At 44.7% G+C, this 17,684-nt stretch overlaps 1 protein-coding gene across 3 annotated transcripts in view; it reads right to left on the bottom strand.

Moving 5' to 3' along the window:
• TMEM71 (transmembrane protein 71) overlaps window positions 1-17,684 on the bottom strand; it is an 81,824-nt gene that overhangs the window by 25,316 nt on the left and 38,824 nt on the right. The window contains exons 9-10 of one of the 3 annotated variants that reach the window (XM_063924775.1): window positions 17,310-17,410; window positions 14,576-14,667 (exon numbers count right to left, since the gene is read on the bottom strand). The exons of the other annotated variants lie outside the window; for them this stretch is intronic. Coding sequence (XP_063780845.1) covers window positions 17,352-17,410 — 59 coding nt within the window. The 3' untranslated portion in view covers window positions 14,576-14,667; window positions 17,310-17,351. Of the gene's footprint in view, window positions 1-14,575; window positions 14,668-17,309; window positions 17,411-17,684 lie in introns of those variants that run through there. 3 annotated transcript variants of the gene reach the window in all.

Here is a 17,684-nt window from a genome sequence, read left to right as displayed (position 1 = left end):
TGTAAATTTAAGTTAGGAGCTGATTGGCTGGTGCGTTTATCACCTTGCACATATCACTGGTTTATCACTTCTTTATGCCTTACCAGATATCTCCAGATATATCTCCAGTTTTCACTCGCAAAAGCAGTTCCCATAGATTTCTATGGGGACTGCGTTTATTCCAAATTTACCAATTTCAGAGGTTGGCCCCGGTAGGTACTGTCACCTCCAGATTGCCGATGGTCTGCTTTCCACAAAAGGCACCAGGAGAGGGATTTGCAAGATCCCTCCCTGGTACTCACCACTTACGCCTGGTCAGCGTACTGCACATGCACAGAATGGTTCCTGAAGGAGAAATGAAGGGATTGCATTATCCCTTCACTTCTTACACCCTACAGGGACAGCCTCCTATCGGAGCCCCTATCCCTGCAGGTGTATCTTAGTACAACCTGGCGATGAATAATTCCTTACTGCTGCGAATAGTGGTGATAAGAGATTATAAGAGTAGCGTCTCGTACCTGATAATTAGTACAAATACCCCACAGTGTTCCCAGTTGTGTCCCAACAACCCACACACAGCAGCAAATTTACAAATACGAGTATATAAAGAACATTTACCACCGTTTACATATACAAAGAACGCAGAGAGAACAGCACGTGTTCCAGTCCTCATATTGGTGGTCATTCCGAGTTGTTCACTCGTTGCCGATTTTCGCTATGCTGCGATTTGTTGCTAAATGCGCATGCGCATTTTACGCAGCGCGCAGTTTTGCTGTTGATCCTGCGGTGCTTTTCAGTTGCACTGCTGATCGGTGAGTGATTGACAGGAAAGGGGCGTTTCTAGGAGGTAACTGAGCGTTTTCCGGGAGTGTGCTAAAAAACGCAGGCGTGTCAGGGAAAAACGCGGGAGTGTCTGGAGAAACGGGGAGTGGCTGGCCGAACGCAGGGCGTGTTTGTGACGTCAAACCAGGAACTGAACACACTGCAGTGATCGCAATCTGTGAGTAGGTCTGGAGCTACTCAGAAACTGCATGAAAATTTTTAGTAGCAATTCTGAAAATCTTTCGTTTGCACTTCTGCTAAGCTAAGATACACTCCCAGAGGGCGGCGGCCTAACGTGTGCACTGCTGCTAAAATCAGCTAGCGAGCGAACAACTCGGAATGAGGGCCATAATGTAGAAGGAAATTTGTCATTTCTCTAAATATCCTAAATGTAAATATAAATGTGGTTGCCTCAGGCTATCTCATATTAATGAGCTGATAATGTAATTTTCATGTAAAGTCACACATAAATATGCATTTCACTAAAACGCATTGGGGTAAATGTAATAAATACGCTTTTTGGAGTAAATTCTAACTTGCTGCAAATTGTGGCAAATCAATGCAAATTTATTTTTAACCTTTAATCCCCCCAGATGCATTATCCACAGTTTGCGGGTAGTAACTCAATCCCAAAAATCGGGTAACGGTCCTGGCTGCCCCGGAAGAGGGGGCAAGTCTCCCACAGCCGAGTGACGTGGGCGATAAAGGCTGTTGATAAAGCTATTTGCAGTGAAACGTGCCATTGTGGCCCCCTTCCCCCGCTTCACAATGAAGATAACTGCAGCATTGCCTAGTGGCCAGCAGTTTGGGCTGAAATAAAAATGACAAATAAAACTAATAGCCCCTCCCACCTGGGGAGGGGAGATGGGGGCCTGTGTGCATTGAGCTAACCCACAGATACCGGTTCATGATGGCACCATATTTATGGAAACATGGCATGTACACAGAAGAGAGCAGAGACACTGGCACAATGGCGGTGTTCTTGCTAGCTGCTGTGCAGGTGCCATTTATCTGAAGGCCTGTGTGCACCCTACACTCTGAACACAGTATAGATACACCAGTCCCTCCTTCCCCTTCTACAACAGGCCTCTGCTATTCAACACTGGGTCTGATTCCCTGGTAGGTGGGACCTGAAAAAAATGCGGTCCTCTTTCGTTTGAGATAAATTGGCCAACGTTGGTGACCCTGGGCTGTGACTACCAGGGTACAATAGGGGTAATTCCGAGATGATCGTAGCTGTGCTAAATTTAGCACAGCTACGATCATTCACACTGACATGCGGGGGGATACCCAGCATAGGGCTATCCCGCCCCGCATGTCAGTCTGCCCCCCCCCCCACAGAAGTGCAAAGGCATTGCACAGCGGCGATGCCTTTGCACTTCAAGAGTAGCTCCCAACCAGCGCAGCTTTAGCGAGCTGGCCGGGAGCTACTCATCGCTCCCCGACCTGCAGCGGCTGCGTGCAACGTCTAGCAGCCGCTGTGGCCCGCCCCCCGTTCTGTCTAGCCATGCCTGCGTTGGCCGGGCCGCGCCCACGAAACGCCGCCGTTCGGCTCCCCCCCCCCCCCCGCCCAGCGATCGCCTCTGCCTGTCAATCAGGCAGAGGTGATCGTAGCGGCCCGACAGTCTTCGGCCGTCTGGCATGCGTCGGCGCATGCACAGTTCTGACCCAATCGCACTGCTGCGATAAACTGCAGCGTACGATCGGGTCAGAATGATCCCCAATGTACTTAAAACTTTAGTGTCCCTGTGCGAACTAAATAAGAATCTGGTGCTCTCTCTAAAATTAATAATAAAGCACAGTATTTTGAGCATTTAAAATGAATAACCAAATAAAACAAATTAGTGCCACCATATTAATATAGTACAAATTATATATATATATATATATATATATATATATATATATATATATATATATATATAAGATGGAGAGAGACGGCGGCACTCAGAGACTTTCACTTCCAAGTTAATCAAAGCAAAAAGTGCATTTAATCGTCAACGCTTCGGGGGACGAACCCCCTTCCTCAGGACACTGCAAACTCAGTGTCCTGAGGAAGGGGGTTCGTCCCCCGACACGTTGACGATTAAATGCACTTTTTGCTTTGATTAACTTGGAAGTGAAAGTCTCTGAGTGCCGCCGTCTCTCTCCATCTTGCATATTGGGGCTGCCATACCCTTAGGAGGGCACCGGAGCAAATACCCCTACGGGGACCACGGAGTGCCGGGCTGCTTCCATGGACTATATATATATATATATATATATACACAGGTTGAGTATCCCTTATCCAAAATGCTTGGGACCAGAGGTATTTTGGATATCGGATTTTTCCGTATTTTGGAATAATTGCATACTGTAATGAGATATCATGGTGATGGGACCTAAATCTAAGCACAGAATGCATTTATGTTTCATATGCACCTTGGCCCTCATTCCGAGTTGATCGCAGAGATTCATCACATCGCAAACGGCAATAAATCAACTAACTGCGCATGCGCAAAAGCGTAAATACGCATGCGCGAGCACACCGATACGACACTTGTGCAGAAATACTAAAAAGAAAACCACACGTTACTCAGAAACGAAAACGGGGAGTGGCGGAGGCGTGGCAGAGGCGAGACTTCGCAATGGTCCGACATGGGCGTGAAAGTGGGCGTACAGTGTGGGAGTATGCAACTAGCAATAGGCGTGTTTTTCGCAAAAATACATTGTCGCTGTTAAACCTAACATAGGAATCCGTTGCAATCTTCACGCAGCAGCAGAGTAGGTCTGCAGTTACTCAGCATTTGCGAAGTAGTGTTACAAGTGTGTATGCACTAATTAGCAGTTAATTGGAGAGCACATTCATCTGTTTGCCAATTACTTGTTAAATACTGCTCAGATGAAAGTCAGCAAACAGCAATTGTCTGAACCCACATTACATGTTTATTCTAATCACATATAAATCTGTCACACTGCCAAATAAGGTTGTTATTTGTGTTCAAGTTTGTGTGTAAACTTTTCTGTAAAGGGCAGGTTTTAATGTGTGTAAGACTACCAAATGCAAACAAGTGAAAATAACAAAAATGTAATTAAAAAGCTGCTACATTTAACCTAAATAAACTGTGCCGTTTGTATATTCTAAATTTTCAGACCAACATAATGCAGCATACACTTAATTTTGTGCAAAAATGATACTTTAATCTTTGTTTATAATATCTGTCAATGTTTTAAATGATGTCCTGTTGCCCATAGAAAATAAAAAAAAGAGTTGTGTCATTTTAATTAATACGGACATTAAAGTGTGGTGCAAGGCATACCTGTAGGATTTGTAAAGATGCAATTGTTTTTAAAATTTGCAGATTTTTCCCTTGTTCCACAAGTGTCTATATGCTTACTTAATCTTTCTTGAACTAAGATTTACCTAATGCATTACCTTGAATAAAGTACAACAATGTTTTATTTTTTATTTTTTTATTACTGTAGTAATATATTTTGTCCTCAAAACAACATGGCTACAGGTGAGTATCACAGGCAGAGATGGACCAAGCAGCAAGCAGATGGCACTGACACAAATGATATAGCAGAACTCAGTACTGGGAAAAATCCAGCTTCTGACCAAATGATAATTTTATGTCCAAAAAAAAATATTAAACACCCTGCCAGACAAATATATTGGGCCAACTGAGAAAGAATTAGGATCCACCACACAAACACATCAATACATAGCACACTAGTAAGCGGAAGATGGCTCTGGTGTTTAAGAAAAAAAGCTCACAGGCTACAATACCTCCAAACATTATTAATACATTTCACTAAGAGGGAGTTAGCCATTCTGGCCACACAAGGCAACTCCAAAATAACATAGAGACAACATGAAAAACATGGGTGCTGCCCATCTGGAGAGACATCACTTTCTTTTTTTTCGCCCTGCCTGAGGCTGTTCTTCTTGGCTTGGTCTGCGGAGCGACCTTCGTGGGCCCTGCCCAGTGGGATCTTCTTCCTGGGCAGGGGCAGGGGAGGGAGCCGATGTGGGTGGCTCTCTGCCACTGTGGGCAAGGGAGACAGCGATGGCCTGGAGCCCTTGCAAGATGTTATTTGCAAGGTTTTGGAATGAGGAGGCAAGTTGTTCTTGTCCCTGCCTGATCTCTGCCAGACCTTGGCAGAGTTGAGCAACACCTTGCTCAACACTGGTTCGGTGCTCAGTGAGCCGGACAGCTATCTGGCTTACCTCCCGGATGACCCCGTCTTGAAAAGCATTTAGGCTCTCACCATACCTAGCTATTTCAAGCAGGATCTCCGGGATAGCAGAGGGTTGGGTGGGGGGGCCAGTTGGAACCTGCAGAGGTGGGATTTGTCGGCCCACACTGCCAGACCCACTAGGTCCCTCCACCTCAGCCTCAGCCACATAACCCTCCTGTGACTCAAACTGCTCACCCCCCTGTGCTGTGTTATGTGGTTTGCAAATAGAAGAATGTGTGGGAAAAGAGTACAATAAAGAATTATTTTTTGTTTTTGTAATACAGTTTAAATACCAGACAAATAAGTGTGTAAACTTACCAGGAAAGTCATGTTCCGTCAGGATCTCAGGCAGGTCCGTGTCCATATGAGACACCCCTTGGCCCTCCTCATAACTCACACAGTCCATCGCCATCTCCTCCAAGTCGGTAAACTCCACAGCGACAGCTGGTCCTCCACCTGTAGCCCTTGAGGCATTCCACTCCGCAGACCTCTTGCCCTTCAGGCGGGATTTGAAGTCGGCCCAACTACATATGTTTGGTAAAATAGGGGCAAGGTAGAGTATTATTATTTAAGGTAATAAATATATAGGACACATGTTCTGCTTTTGTTTGCTATACACAACATCACATGTAACTACATTTTTAAGACTACTTAGCACAGAGAATGGACTGCCAAGATGCACTTACTGTCGTCTAACTTCCTGTGATGTTCTGACGATAGAGCCGACTTCATTCACAGAATGTGTGATGTCCCTCCAGATGCGATCTTTCGTAGCAGCACCCATGTTTTTCGGTCCTCTATGTATTTTGGACATGGCCTGCGTGACCAAAACACGCAACTCCCTCTTAGTGAATGCTGGCTGTCTTTTTTTTCGTCTGGAGGTAGCCTGTGAGCTTTGCTCCTGTTGCTCCTCACCATCTTCCTCGTCACTAGCAGCTTCTGTATGTTGTGCTTGTGTGGCTAATGATGATTCTCCCTCAGTTTGGCCAGTATGTGTGTCTGCCAGGGTAACCCCACTTAATTGTTGGGGCTCAGAAGCTGGAATTTCCTGAGTACTGGGTCCTGCCTCTTCCAATTCCACAGAGGCGGATTCCAGCATTCGTTTCTGGCATTCTATGCGTTTTTTTGTCAATGCTATCTGCTGCTGCATAATGTGGTCCATCTCTGCTGCTAAATCCCCATGAGTAGCCATGTTGCAGATGTCGTCTGTACGCCCAGGTGTGTGCCTATTTATACCTACGTGCGCCGCGTTAATTCACACAGGTGTACAGTATGCTAATACTGTTACTGATTGTACTGCTTATTTAAGGGCCTGGTTTGCACGCTGTGAGTGTGTGTGTGATGAAAGGAGTTGCTGTGTTTGGTGTTAGAAGGTGGTCTTTTGTACTTTGCAGAGTGAGTAATTTTAGCATTGTCAAGCATACAGTTTTCCGTTTATTAGCTTATAGCATGTACAGCGTATGCGTTTTTTATGCGAAGTTTCGTTTGTGAGTATTCCTGCATTAATTTTTTATTTAGGCAAGTATGTTTGTTGGTGCAATGCAGGTGTGTTACAGTATTTGGTAGGATATCTGTTTGTATTTGTTATTTAACATTTTATTTTTAATTTATTCAAATTATTTTGTGTGTCTCTTGTAGGTATTTCTTTTTGGAGACTTGATCCAATTTTCTTTTTGTGGCAAATTAGCCTGATTTATTTGGCCCTGCCTAAGAAGAAATTCTCTTCTGTATTATTGAGCAGGTAAGTACCCTAGGCCTGTGTTTGTGTCTCTTTGTGGTATTTGTCTATATGTGCTCTTAGCCTCCTTGTGTGTCTCTTGTAGGTATTTCTTTTTGGAGACTTGATCCAATTTTCTTTTTGTTGCAAATTAGCCTGATTTTTTTGGCCCTGCCTAAGAAGAAATTCTCTTCTGTATTATTGAGCAGGTAAGTACCCTAGGCCTGTGTTTGTGTCTCTTTGTGGTATTTGTCTATATGTGCTCTTAGCCTCCTTGTGTGTCTCTTGTAGGTATTTCTTTTTGGAGACTTGATCCAATTTTCTTTTTGTTGCAAATTAGCCTGATTTTTTTTGGCCTTGCCTAAGAAGAAATTATCTTCTGTATTATTGAGCAGGTAAGTACCCTAGGCCTGTGTTTGTGTCTCTTTGTGGTATTTGTCTATATGTGCTCTTAGCCTCCTTGTGTGTCTCTTGTAGGTATTTCTTTTTGGAGACTTGATCCAATTTTCTTTTTGTTGCAAATTAGCCTGATTTTTTTGGCCCTGCCTAAGAAGAAATTCTCTTCTGTATTATTGAGCAGGTAAGTACCCTAGGCCTGTGTTTGTGTCTCTTTGTGGTATTTGTCTATATGTGCTCTTAGCCTCCTTGTGTGTCTCTTGTAGGTATTTCTTTTTGGAGACTTGATCCAATTTTCTTTTTGTTGCAAATTAGCATGATTTTTTTGGCCCTGCCTAAGAAGAAATTCTCTTCTGTATTATTGAGCAGGTAAGTACCCTAGGCCTGTGTTTGTGTCTCTTTGTGGTATTTGTCTATATGTGCTCTTAGCCTCCTTGTGTGTCTCTTGTAGGTATTTCTTTTTAGAGACTTGATCCAATTTTCTTTTTGTTGCAAATTAGCCTGATTTTTTTGGCCCTGCCTAAGAAGAAATTCTCTTCTGTATTATTGAAGAGGTAAGTACCCTAGGCCTGTGTTTGTGTCTCTTTGTGGTATTTGTCTATATGTGCTCTTAGCCTCCTTGTGTGTCTCTTGTAGGTATTTCTTTTTGGAGACTTGATCCGAATTTCTTTTGGTGGCAAATTAGCCTGATTTATTTGGCCCTGCCTAAGAAATGAATCACTGGTGCTTTCTTGAGCAGGTAAGTACCCTAGGCCTGTGTGTTGTGGAGTATGTGTGTGTTCAAAGTGATTTTATTATGTTTGTAATCACAATTTTTTTTTTTTTTTGGCTCAAAGTAGGGCTGTTCTTGCCTGTATTAGCTACTAAAGGGATCCATTTTGTCTAGAATGTTGTTTACACTTTTAACATTTTTTTCAGTATTTTTACTTATTTTTTTTAATATATAGTTTTGTTCTTATTATATGTGTATGTTTGGCTTGTTTACAAATTGTGTTTTTGTTTGGTTAACCTATGTTTTAAACAAAAATCTAATTTGTGCTTTCACTTTTTTTACAAAATTTATACTTGGTCCGTAATTGATTCCAGAAGAAATGTCGTATGCTCCTGCAGTAAGTTAACACCCAGACACTTTTACTTTGATTATGGATGTCAATGTGTGTTTTTTAATTGTCTTATTCTCAATATTCTTATCTTTATTTTAAGTTGGTGATGTCGGTATTTGTGGCTGCTGAAGCCCTCCCACCCCAACCCACGGAAGCACTCCCACCCCTACTGCCAGCCCGCCAACCGCAACCGGCTCCTCATCAACCAAGGCAACGGAGGCGTGCTAGGCCACCAATTTTCCGTACCCGTGTCCTCCTTTTTGGGATGCCAGATGATTTGGTTTTGCGTAGATACAGGCTGCCACCTCATCTAATCCTAGACACTCTCTCCATAATAGAGAGTGATCTGGAGTCTTCAATTCGGTATCCTACAGCAATACCACCATTGACACAATTCCTTGCTGTGTTACATTTTGTTGCCACAGGTTCATACCAACATGTTGTGGGAGACCTGGTTGGCATGTCGCAGGGACAGTTCAGTAAGGTCCTGCGGCGTGTCAGCCAGGCTTTCATAAAGCGTGTGAAGCAATTTATTGCTATGCCTTTGGATGATGGGGCCCTAGATGTGGTGAAGCAGCAATTTGAGGAAGGTGGTAGTCGCTTCCCACATGTTATTGGGGTTGTGGATGGCACACATGTTGCTATTGTGCCACCAAGACATAATGAAGAAATTTATAGAAACAGGAAACTGTTTCATTCTCTGAATGTAATGGTTGTTTGTGGGCCATCCCTCCAGATCCTTTCCCTGAATGCCAAGTTTCCTGGAAACTCACATGATGCCTATGTCATTAGACAATCAGGGATATGGCAGAGATTAAGATCAAGTCAACGACAAGACATGTGGTTATTGGGTGAGTTTTTAAACATATTTTACTGCCAATTTTTTACAACTACATAATATTCTCATTCTAATTTAATCTCATCAAACAGGAGACCGTGGATATCCTTGCACCCCCTGGCTCATGACTCCTTACCGTAAGCCCAGGCCAGGACCACAGACGGCATTTAACTCCGCGCTTACTGCCACTAGACAGCTGGTAGAGCGCACAATTGGGATCCTTAAAGGACGTTTTCGTGTGCTCCACCGCACTGGTGGCGACATCATGTATTCGCCGGAGATGGCAAGTAAAATAGTGGTCCTGTGCGCTATACTCCATAACATCGCGGTAAGGAGTCGCGTTGAGCTTCCACAAACAGAGGAATTGCCAGATGAGGAGCCAGGGGTTGGCCGGAGATTTGGTGGTGGGACTGTTTCCCAGAGGGGAAGTGAAGTAAGGGCAAGCATTGTGCAAGAATATTTCAGGTATAGTGTATTTTGATCAACTTTTAGAAATGACTAAAAAACACTGTATGCTTATGCTCATTTTGCACAGATGTCATTTAGGTCACTATTGTAAGGTCATTGTGTAATTGTTAGGGTGTGTGTGAATATATTATTATGTTTTTTTGTTAAAAAACAAACATGTTAAGCTTACAATGTTTTTTCTTTGAATTTAATAATGTGACGTTGCTAAATAGTGTCCTTTTTTATTTTATTTTATAATCCTCTTTTATTTTTAAATAAACACCAACATATGTTACTAAATGTTTGGCACTTTGTGACTGTGCAGCTGATTTATCACACAAAATGTGGTGAGTACACAGATTTATGTGTTAATTGAATACAAAGTGTGTGTGTGTGTGTGTGTGTGTGTGTGTGTGTGTGTGTGTGTGTGTGTGTGTGTGTGTGTGTGTGTGTGTGTGTGTGTGTTTGTGATGGGGGTTTTGTGAGAATAGTTTCGAGTTTTATACTGCTCTTCCGCGACTGCGTATTTCCGCTCTAGCGAACTAACCACTGTGCTCTTCACAGCATTGCAGACATCAATAAAGTTTATTTAAATGACAGCATAGATTTTAGACCAATCACATGCTAACACACACTATAAATATATGCCCAAATAAGGAAAACGCCATTGCCATGATGCGTGCAGCACCCTTCACCCGGCGGGAGCTCCGCATGCTAGTGGCGGTGATGGACCGACGCATAGGCCGCGTAGGGCAATTTATCCCAAATAGGGTTAAACGCGAGGCCTACGCGGAGGTCCGCCGCCTGTTACGGAGCCGCCTCCGCAGCCGCAGAAGCATCATTCAATTGGAGAGGCGCTGGAGCGACCTGCGGAGGCGCACGCCAGACCTCCTGGCGGAGCTCCGCCAACAGATCCGGAACCTACGTGTCCGCAGTAAGTTACATTTCGTGCCATGACGAGTTTTACGCATAACATTTGCATACTTTCGTTAAGTGTGAGTGCAAAAATGTGCACAACTACAATTAGCATGAGTGTGTGTAGGTAGGTTAAGCAGTGATGCATACCTCACAACATTACCTTTTGCAAGAGGAACAGAATACTCTGCTTAGGGATTTGTCACTTAATTTTTTATCTCAAGTTTTCTCTGCACAAGTGATGGCAATCATACATTAAGAGTGAAGTGACGGAGCAGAACATTCTGTCCCTCCTGGAGAGACTCATGTTGGGAGGTATGGTACTGACTGTATGTTGTTGTGCAAAATTACTACACAGGCAGAAAACTGTACAAAAATAACTGCTCAGTGGTTTTTTCTTTTAACAAAATGTTGGTTTATTTTTGAACTGGGGATGTTGTTTAGACTTAAAAATGTGAATATAGTTTTTAATGGATAGAAGGTATTTAATAAAGTTTAGTTAGAATAGGATTGTTTGATAAGGCCAACATCACCATAAAAGATATTTAACTAACTTAGTAATGTTACCCCTGTCTCTTTAACATGGTACAGAACAGAGTAATAGGAATATGCTGTGGTTCAAAATGATTATGTTTATTATTAAATTTAACATATGTCATTATAGGGCGAGCACAACGGCAAGGTGCTGGTGCTGGGAGGCAACCCCAGCAACATTCCCCATCCCCTTCACGATCACCCTCCCCCTCTCCTGCCCAATCCCCCTCTCCTGCCCAATCCCCCTCTCCAGCCCACACCCCCTCTCCTGCCCAATCCCCCTCTCCGGCCCAATCCCCCTCTCCAGCCCACACCCCCTCTCCTGCCCAATCCCCCTCTCCGGCCCAATCCCCCTCTCCAGCCCACACCCCCTCTCCTGCCCAATCCCCCTCTCCGGCCCAATCCCCCTCTCCAGCCCACACCCCCTCTCCTGCCCAATCCCCCTCTCCGGCCAAATCCCCCTCTCCTGCCCAAGGCCACTCTCTTTCCCAGTCCCCCTCACCAGCCCACGCACACTCTCTTTCACAATCCCCCTCTCCACGCCACACCACCTCTCCTGCCCAATCCCCCTCTCCTGCCACCTCTGCCTCTCCTGCACAATCCCCCTCTCCACCCACCTCAGCCTCTCCTGCCCAATCCCCCTCTCCAGCCCAAGCCCACTCTTTGGCTAAATTCCCCTCTCTGCCGCCATCACCCGCTGTGTCCCAAAAAAACACCCCCCCACCCTCACCCTATCATTCCCAAAGCCACTCTGAAACTACCTCCCCCTTCCATCCTGTCACACAATTTGACCCTCCTTCCCCCATCCTGCCTCCTTCCCCCATCCTGCCTCCTTCCCCCGTCCAGCACCCATCCCCCATCCAGCCAACCTCACCCCTCCAGCCTACATCCCCCAGCCAGCACCTATCCCCCATCCAGCCTCCATCACCAAGCCAGCCTACAAGTGATACAGAATGGGCAGCAGAGGCACCAGAGGCACTAGAGGGAGGTGGACAAGTGGCTGAGGAAAGTAAGTTCGGACACATTCCTTTTTTTAAATTAAGAAATATACAACAAACAATCATAAAATAAAAATGTGTTACAGTGGCTAATCTTTTCTCTAGGTTAAATGTTTGTCTTCTTCATCATGGTATGGATGATGCATTCACATTTGTGTGTGGGACATTATATGTACAGTGTGTACATCTGGTTGATAATCACTATGTCGACAGGTTTGCATGCACAACACGGTTTGGATATGAAACATTATATGCAACACATTTAGACCACAGTGTTAATTTTTGTGTGTTTTAACTTTAACAATTGAGCTTGGGTGTTGCAATATTTTAAATCAAAAGTCACAGGAGTCACTTTGTTAGCCAGCATAACGACACAATGATTTGTATTGTGTAAGTTACAATCACAAAAAGCAACTTTTTCAAATAAAAAAAAAAAGCCGCCTATGGTTGGATCAGAGCGTTTATCGGATTGGCAGACTTTGGGGCTGATTCAGAGATGGCTGCTGATGTGGCCTGCAGCGCAGTTTGCCTGCATCGGAAAACTGCGCATGTGCAGTGACCGCATCACTCCTGCGTGACCTTACACATCCCGCGAAGATGTGGCCGCAATGTGATTGACAGCGGCGGGTGTTCACAGGGTGCAATACGGCATTGGTGGGGGGGGGGGGGGGGGCGTGGTGGTCCGAATGAAGGCAGGAGCATTTTCAAGGTGGCTTCGTGATGTCACATGCAGCCGCTCCGATTAAAAAATGGCGGCAGACTGCATGACAGAGCTACCAGGGGTCAACCTTAATTTGATACATCAACAATATAATTGCGGACGCATCGGAAGGCGGCCTGTCACACATACTGGGCGGCCTTGCCCTGTGCGGGGCGGCCCCCACCCTGTGAGGAGATGGATGCAGATCTGGCTACATATGCAGCGATCAGCATCCATCTCCAAAATAAGGTTCTTCTTCTGCGAGTGTGTACCCAGCGTTACTTATTTTAGGAATTGTTGCTCTAGTAGCTTTAGCTTTTGTGCAATAATCACACTTCTTAATTGCTGGTGCGTATGCATAAATGAGTTATCCATTTAACTTGGATCCTTTTGGAAATTTACTCTATTGATCTGCTTTCCATGTTGAGAAACCTTTATTCAAGTGAATCTGTTTCATACACCTGAAACACGCTCCTATTTCTTTATTGTGTGCATGTATTTCTGTGGATTCCCTGTCACGTATAAACCTTGGTATTCACAAAGTCTAGTGTCAATTCTGCTTCAGGCCTTTTTCCAAAGCATTAATCAGTGTACTCTGTGTTTCAGACTGGCTACTATACAGCTACTATATGGATTTACTTTATGTGCTTAGTAACTGATAGAAGCAGAGCTACTGTTTCTAGCATTACATTTGTATGTTCCTGCATGTCCTTTTCTTTCTCATTTAGTATAGTTTCCATAGTAGAAAACATCTTACTGTTTAGCCTGGATGTTTCATGCAGCTTCTGTAACGCATCCAACATGCCTTTTGCAGTAGCTTTATAATTTAACTGAATTAGCGTGGTATCTTCAACTAATAAACTGCAGTAATAATATACCACAAATCATTGGCGGTTATTCCGACCCAAAGGCTCGCTGCAGTTTGTCGCAGCGTAGCGATTGAGTCAGAACTGCGCATGCGCTGGCGCCGCACTGTGCCGGCGCATGGCACTCGTCGCTGCCTAGCGTTCGCCTCTGAGACAGAGGCAGTTGCTGGGCGGGAGGGGGCTGAACGGCGGCGTTAAGCCGCCGTTTAGTAGGCACAGTCCGGCCAACGCAGGCGTGGGCAGACCATTGGGGGGCGTGCCACGGTGGCTGCGTGACATCTCACACAACTCCGCTGGCCAGGAGTTACTCCGCAAATACAAGAGCATCGCCGCTGTGCGATGCTTTTGTATTTGTGCAGGGGGGGGGGGGCACTGACATGCGGGGCGGACTAGCCCTGTGCTGGGCATCCCCCCGCATGTCTAAGTTCATGAACGTAGCTGCGATCAACTCGGAATGACCCCCATTATTCAGTTTGCACACTGATAGTTTAGTCTCCAAGCTACCATACATTTTCTCCTTTCTTTACTCCCTTTGAAATACAGTGCTGAATGACTCGCATACAGTCTTCATGATTTTACTGAAACATTGCCTGTATTCTTCATGTGTTCACATGTAAGGTTGTGTGATAAAACAGGCAAATGTCAAAATATAACGTGAAGGATAAACAGGTAGTTTCTACAAAAGACTACACTATCACAGTTTAAGAAACAGTGCCACCTATTGGCCCTCATTCCAAGTTGATCGCTCGCTAGCTGTTTTTAGCAGCCGTGAAAATGCATAGTCGCCGCCCACGGGGGAGTGTATTTTCGCTTTGCAGCTGTGCGTATGGATTCTTCGTTAAATCCATTGCTCAGCAACATTCCGCTTTGTACCTGTACGATGCGCGTGTGCATTGCGGTGCATATGCATGCACAGCAGAGACCTGATCGCAGCACAGCAAAAATCGTCAGAGTGCGATCAACTCGAAATGAACCCCATTATCTCTGCAGTGTAATTTCTTAAGTTATACTTAGCCTGTTAACGTTTTCCATACTCCAGCAGTTATTGGCTTTATTTTCCATTGGGATCAATGATACTTATTAATACTCTATTCACAACACATTTCTTTAGCCTTAGGATTCAGTTTAGAGCTAGGATAAAGAATTAGTGAGTTAACTGAGGAACTTTGTGAAAATTGCTGAGTTGGTAAATGTATTTAAATTGCTGTAAAATTGCATGACAAGCTGCACAAAACATTAATAATGAATTTCCCCTAATGCTAACCAGAGTCCGTTGTTATTGTTGTGCATGAGTTCCAACACATTTGCTTCTTAAGTTGTTGTACAAGAGTACAATTAAATAACATAATGTGCATTGCATTAGCCAAGAGATAGTGCTGAGAATAAGACCTGCAGAAAGCCCAGTAGTTATTTATTGACTTTAACAGAGCAGGTACAGTACATCCAGCTGTGTGGTAATATCTGCACATTAAAATAAATTATCTGGCAAGAATAGTATTATTTTTTTTTTTTTTCAATCATGTACTTTAGTGAAATCTTTCTAAAGGGGGGTACACACGGGAGATCCGTGTTTAAAATCTAAGCAATCTGACTAGATTGCTTAGATTTTGAGCGCGGATTTGCCGCGTGTATGCCCCTCAGCGATAGCCGCGCATCGCTATCGCCAGTGCTAGATTGAGCCTGCATGAGGGCTCAACCTAGCGGGTCGCTCACTCCACCATTGTGTGAAGTGAGCGCCCCCCCCGTCACCCCCCCCCCCTCGCTCAGCACATCGCGCTGTGCTGAGCGGAGCGAGAGATGTGTGCTGCGCGGTCTGTGTTAAGATCGCTCAGCACACATCTCTCCCGTCAGTACCTCCCTTAAGCTGTATGTGTCTCTTAAAGGAGAAGTCCAGCTACTGTATGTGGCTGAAGATACCCCTCCTTTCCCAGTTAGCTTGGTGTTACTAATACCCCTTCACATCGCCAATGCTGGATCCCACTCAGGAATTGGAAACGGGTCCTTCCCGGGTGGGATCCGGCATTGGAAGCTACTGCTGGCTTCCCTGACCCGGCAATATGGGTTGCCATAGCAGCGGGGGGAGGGGGCGGAGCCAGCAGCGGAGGCGGCGCTGGAAGATGAGATCATCTCCACGCCACCTCTCCCTGTTGTAGTGAACCCGGGAGCCCGTTTACGGTGCCATTGACCCAGTATTCAACCAGGGAATAACATTGCTTTATTCCCCGGTTGAATTGCCAGGTCAGATGACTTGGGATTTCAGCTATGGCGCTTTCACACCGCAGGCTGACCCGTGTCGACCTGGCAATATGCCGGGTCGATACCGGGTTATTTGTGCGGTGTGAAAGGGGTATAACATATTCAGACTGCGCTCTATTCTCTAGAATTCTGTGTGTTGAAAACTGATTGTGAGTTGCACTGTGACTCAGTGTTGAATGTACCTGATTGGATAAGCCACGTGTCCAATCAGGTATCTCTGTCATCTTGACACTGTGCCATTTGTTTTGTAACGGTTGAAGAATAGAGGCAACCAGGAAAACAGGACATAGGGAGTAATAGCAGCTTTTTATGGCCCAGTTTTGGACTTCATTATAAGTGTTCGCACCACTGCAAGTGCTCAGAATAGTAGAGTGGGTCATTTTCTGAGCATGCAAATGGATGAGCATAGCTGGGCCTCTCCATATTTTGCTGCACCGTGTAGAACGACAACCCCACTGAGATCCCTTTACTGTTAGGAGAAAGGCCAAGTTTCATCATGAGAAGTACAGTAATCACAACAAAGATCACTGGTGAAACCGGGCCCCCGTATCTTGTGCAATTGGTAGTTTGGAGAGAGTGTGATGCAATCCCATTAACTGAAATGTTGGTGGAAGGGGCAGAGTGTAAGACCCACATCCTGATCCTGTCAAATGCCTTATCTGTGTCCTGTGACTGCCTACATGAAATAAAGCCCACCTGATTCTAGTGGATAAGATGTGGCAAAACACAATTCTAAAAAGCGTCACAAGAGTTTTGGCATAGATGTGAATATTTGTGTGTAATAGTGATACCGACCTGTAACCCGCACAGTTTAATGGATCCTTCCCTCTCAGAGTTTTGAGAAAGAAGCCGTCATCAGAACTCTGTTAGACAAGGCAGACATGTGGGGGATAAGATGATTTTGAAAGGTTTTGTAGTACAGTATATAGCTGTGAAGCTGCCTGTGCACAATGCCTTGTTAGTTTCCATACTGTGATAAAAGCAGTGGAATTGTGTTTGAGGGCAGTTACTGTATACATGTCCAAGATGTCTGTCCTGTGAGTTTAAAACCTCAGGAAAAGGTCTGTTTCTGCAAAGCAGACTTAATTCTAGAGGGCTAATTAGTGCTAACACCTGCATGGGTGTAATAAAAACGTGTCAGGATGGACAGGAAGTTGCTCATTGCCTGGGGAGTAAACTGCTGGCTTGCTGAGACACCATTACTGACTGAAGTGAGTGCTGTCTTGAACTGCTGTTTGGATAGCTGGACATTAGGTCCTTCTCACAGAGAGAGGAAACCTTGTTTATAGTTAGTGCCCAGACGGGCTAGGATTCATGTTTATGTTTTGTTTTTGCTGCAAATAAAAATAGCTGAGGCTATTTGCTCCAAACACCCTGGCATGTCACTATTTGGGCTGCTGTAAGAAAGTGCATCCATCGACCCCAGGAGACGGCATCCTTACCCCGATCTGCTCACAATATGTATAATAACAGTGGCAATCCCCTGTTCCAAGATCTTAGTGCTAATTTACACTCACATGCACTCCAGCTTCACAAGAGAATACTTGACTCGGCACTTACTAATGTCCAAAGCAAGTGATTTGATAGGAGAGGGGAAGAGGCAGGCCCAAACAAAAACCTACATAAAGAAAACAGGAAATAAAATGCGTTTCACTCGGTCTTTCTCAGTAGGTCATACTGAGAAAGTCAGACCTGGTGAAACGCTCGTCTACAAGAGGGTACTGTTGTTTCCTGTGTACTCATCAGCCTCATTACTACCTTGGTTTAGAATGCATTGCAACTGAAATCAGGTGAGACATTTACTTAATTTCAAACTTGTGTAATCAGACTGGTTGGCTCACTCATCCACCGTTCCCTGAGGCATCTATTGCCAACCTATGGATGTATTCTCT

This window comes from Pseudophryne corroboree, chromosome 5 (genome assembly GCF_028390025.1).
Source record: "Pseudophryne corroboree isolate aPseCor3 chromosome 5, aPseCor3.hap2, whole genome shotgun sequence".
NCBI lineage: Eukaryota > Metazoa > Chordata > Amphibia > Anura > Myobatrachidae > Pseudophryne > Pseudophryne corroboree.
The sequence above is the reverse complement of the archived record's forward strand: the minus strand, read 5'-3'. Positions and strand labels throughout refer to the sequence as shown.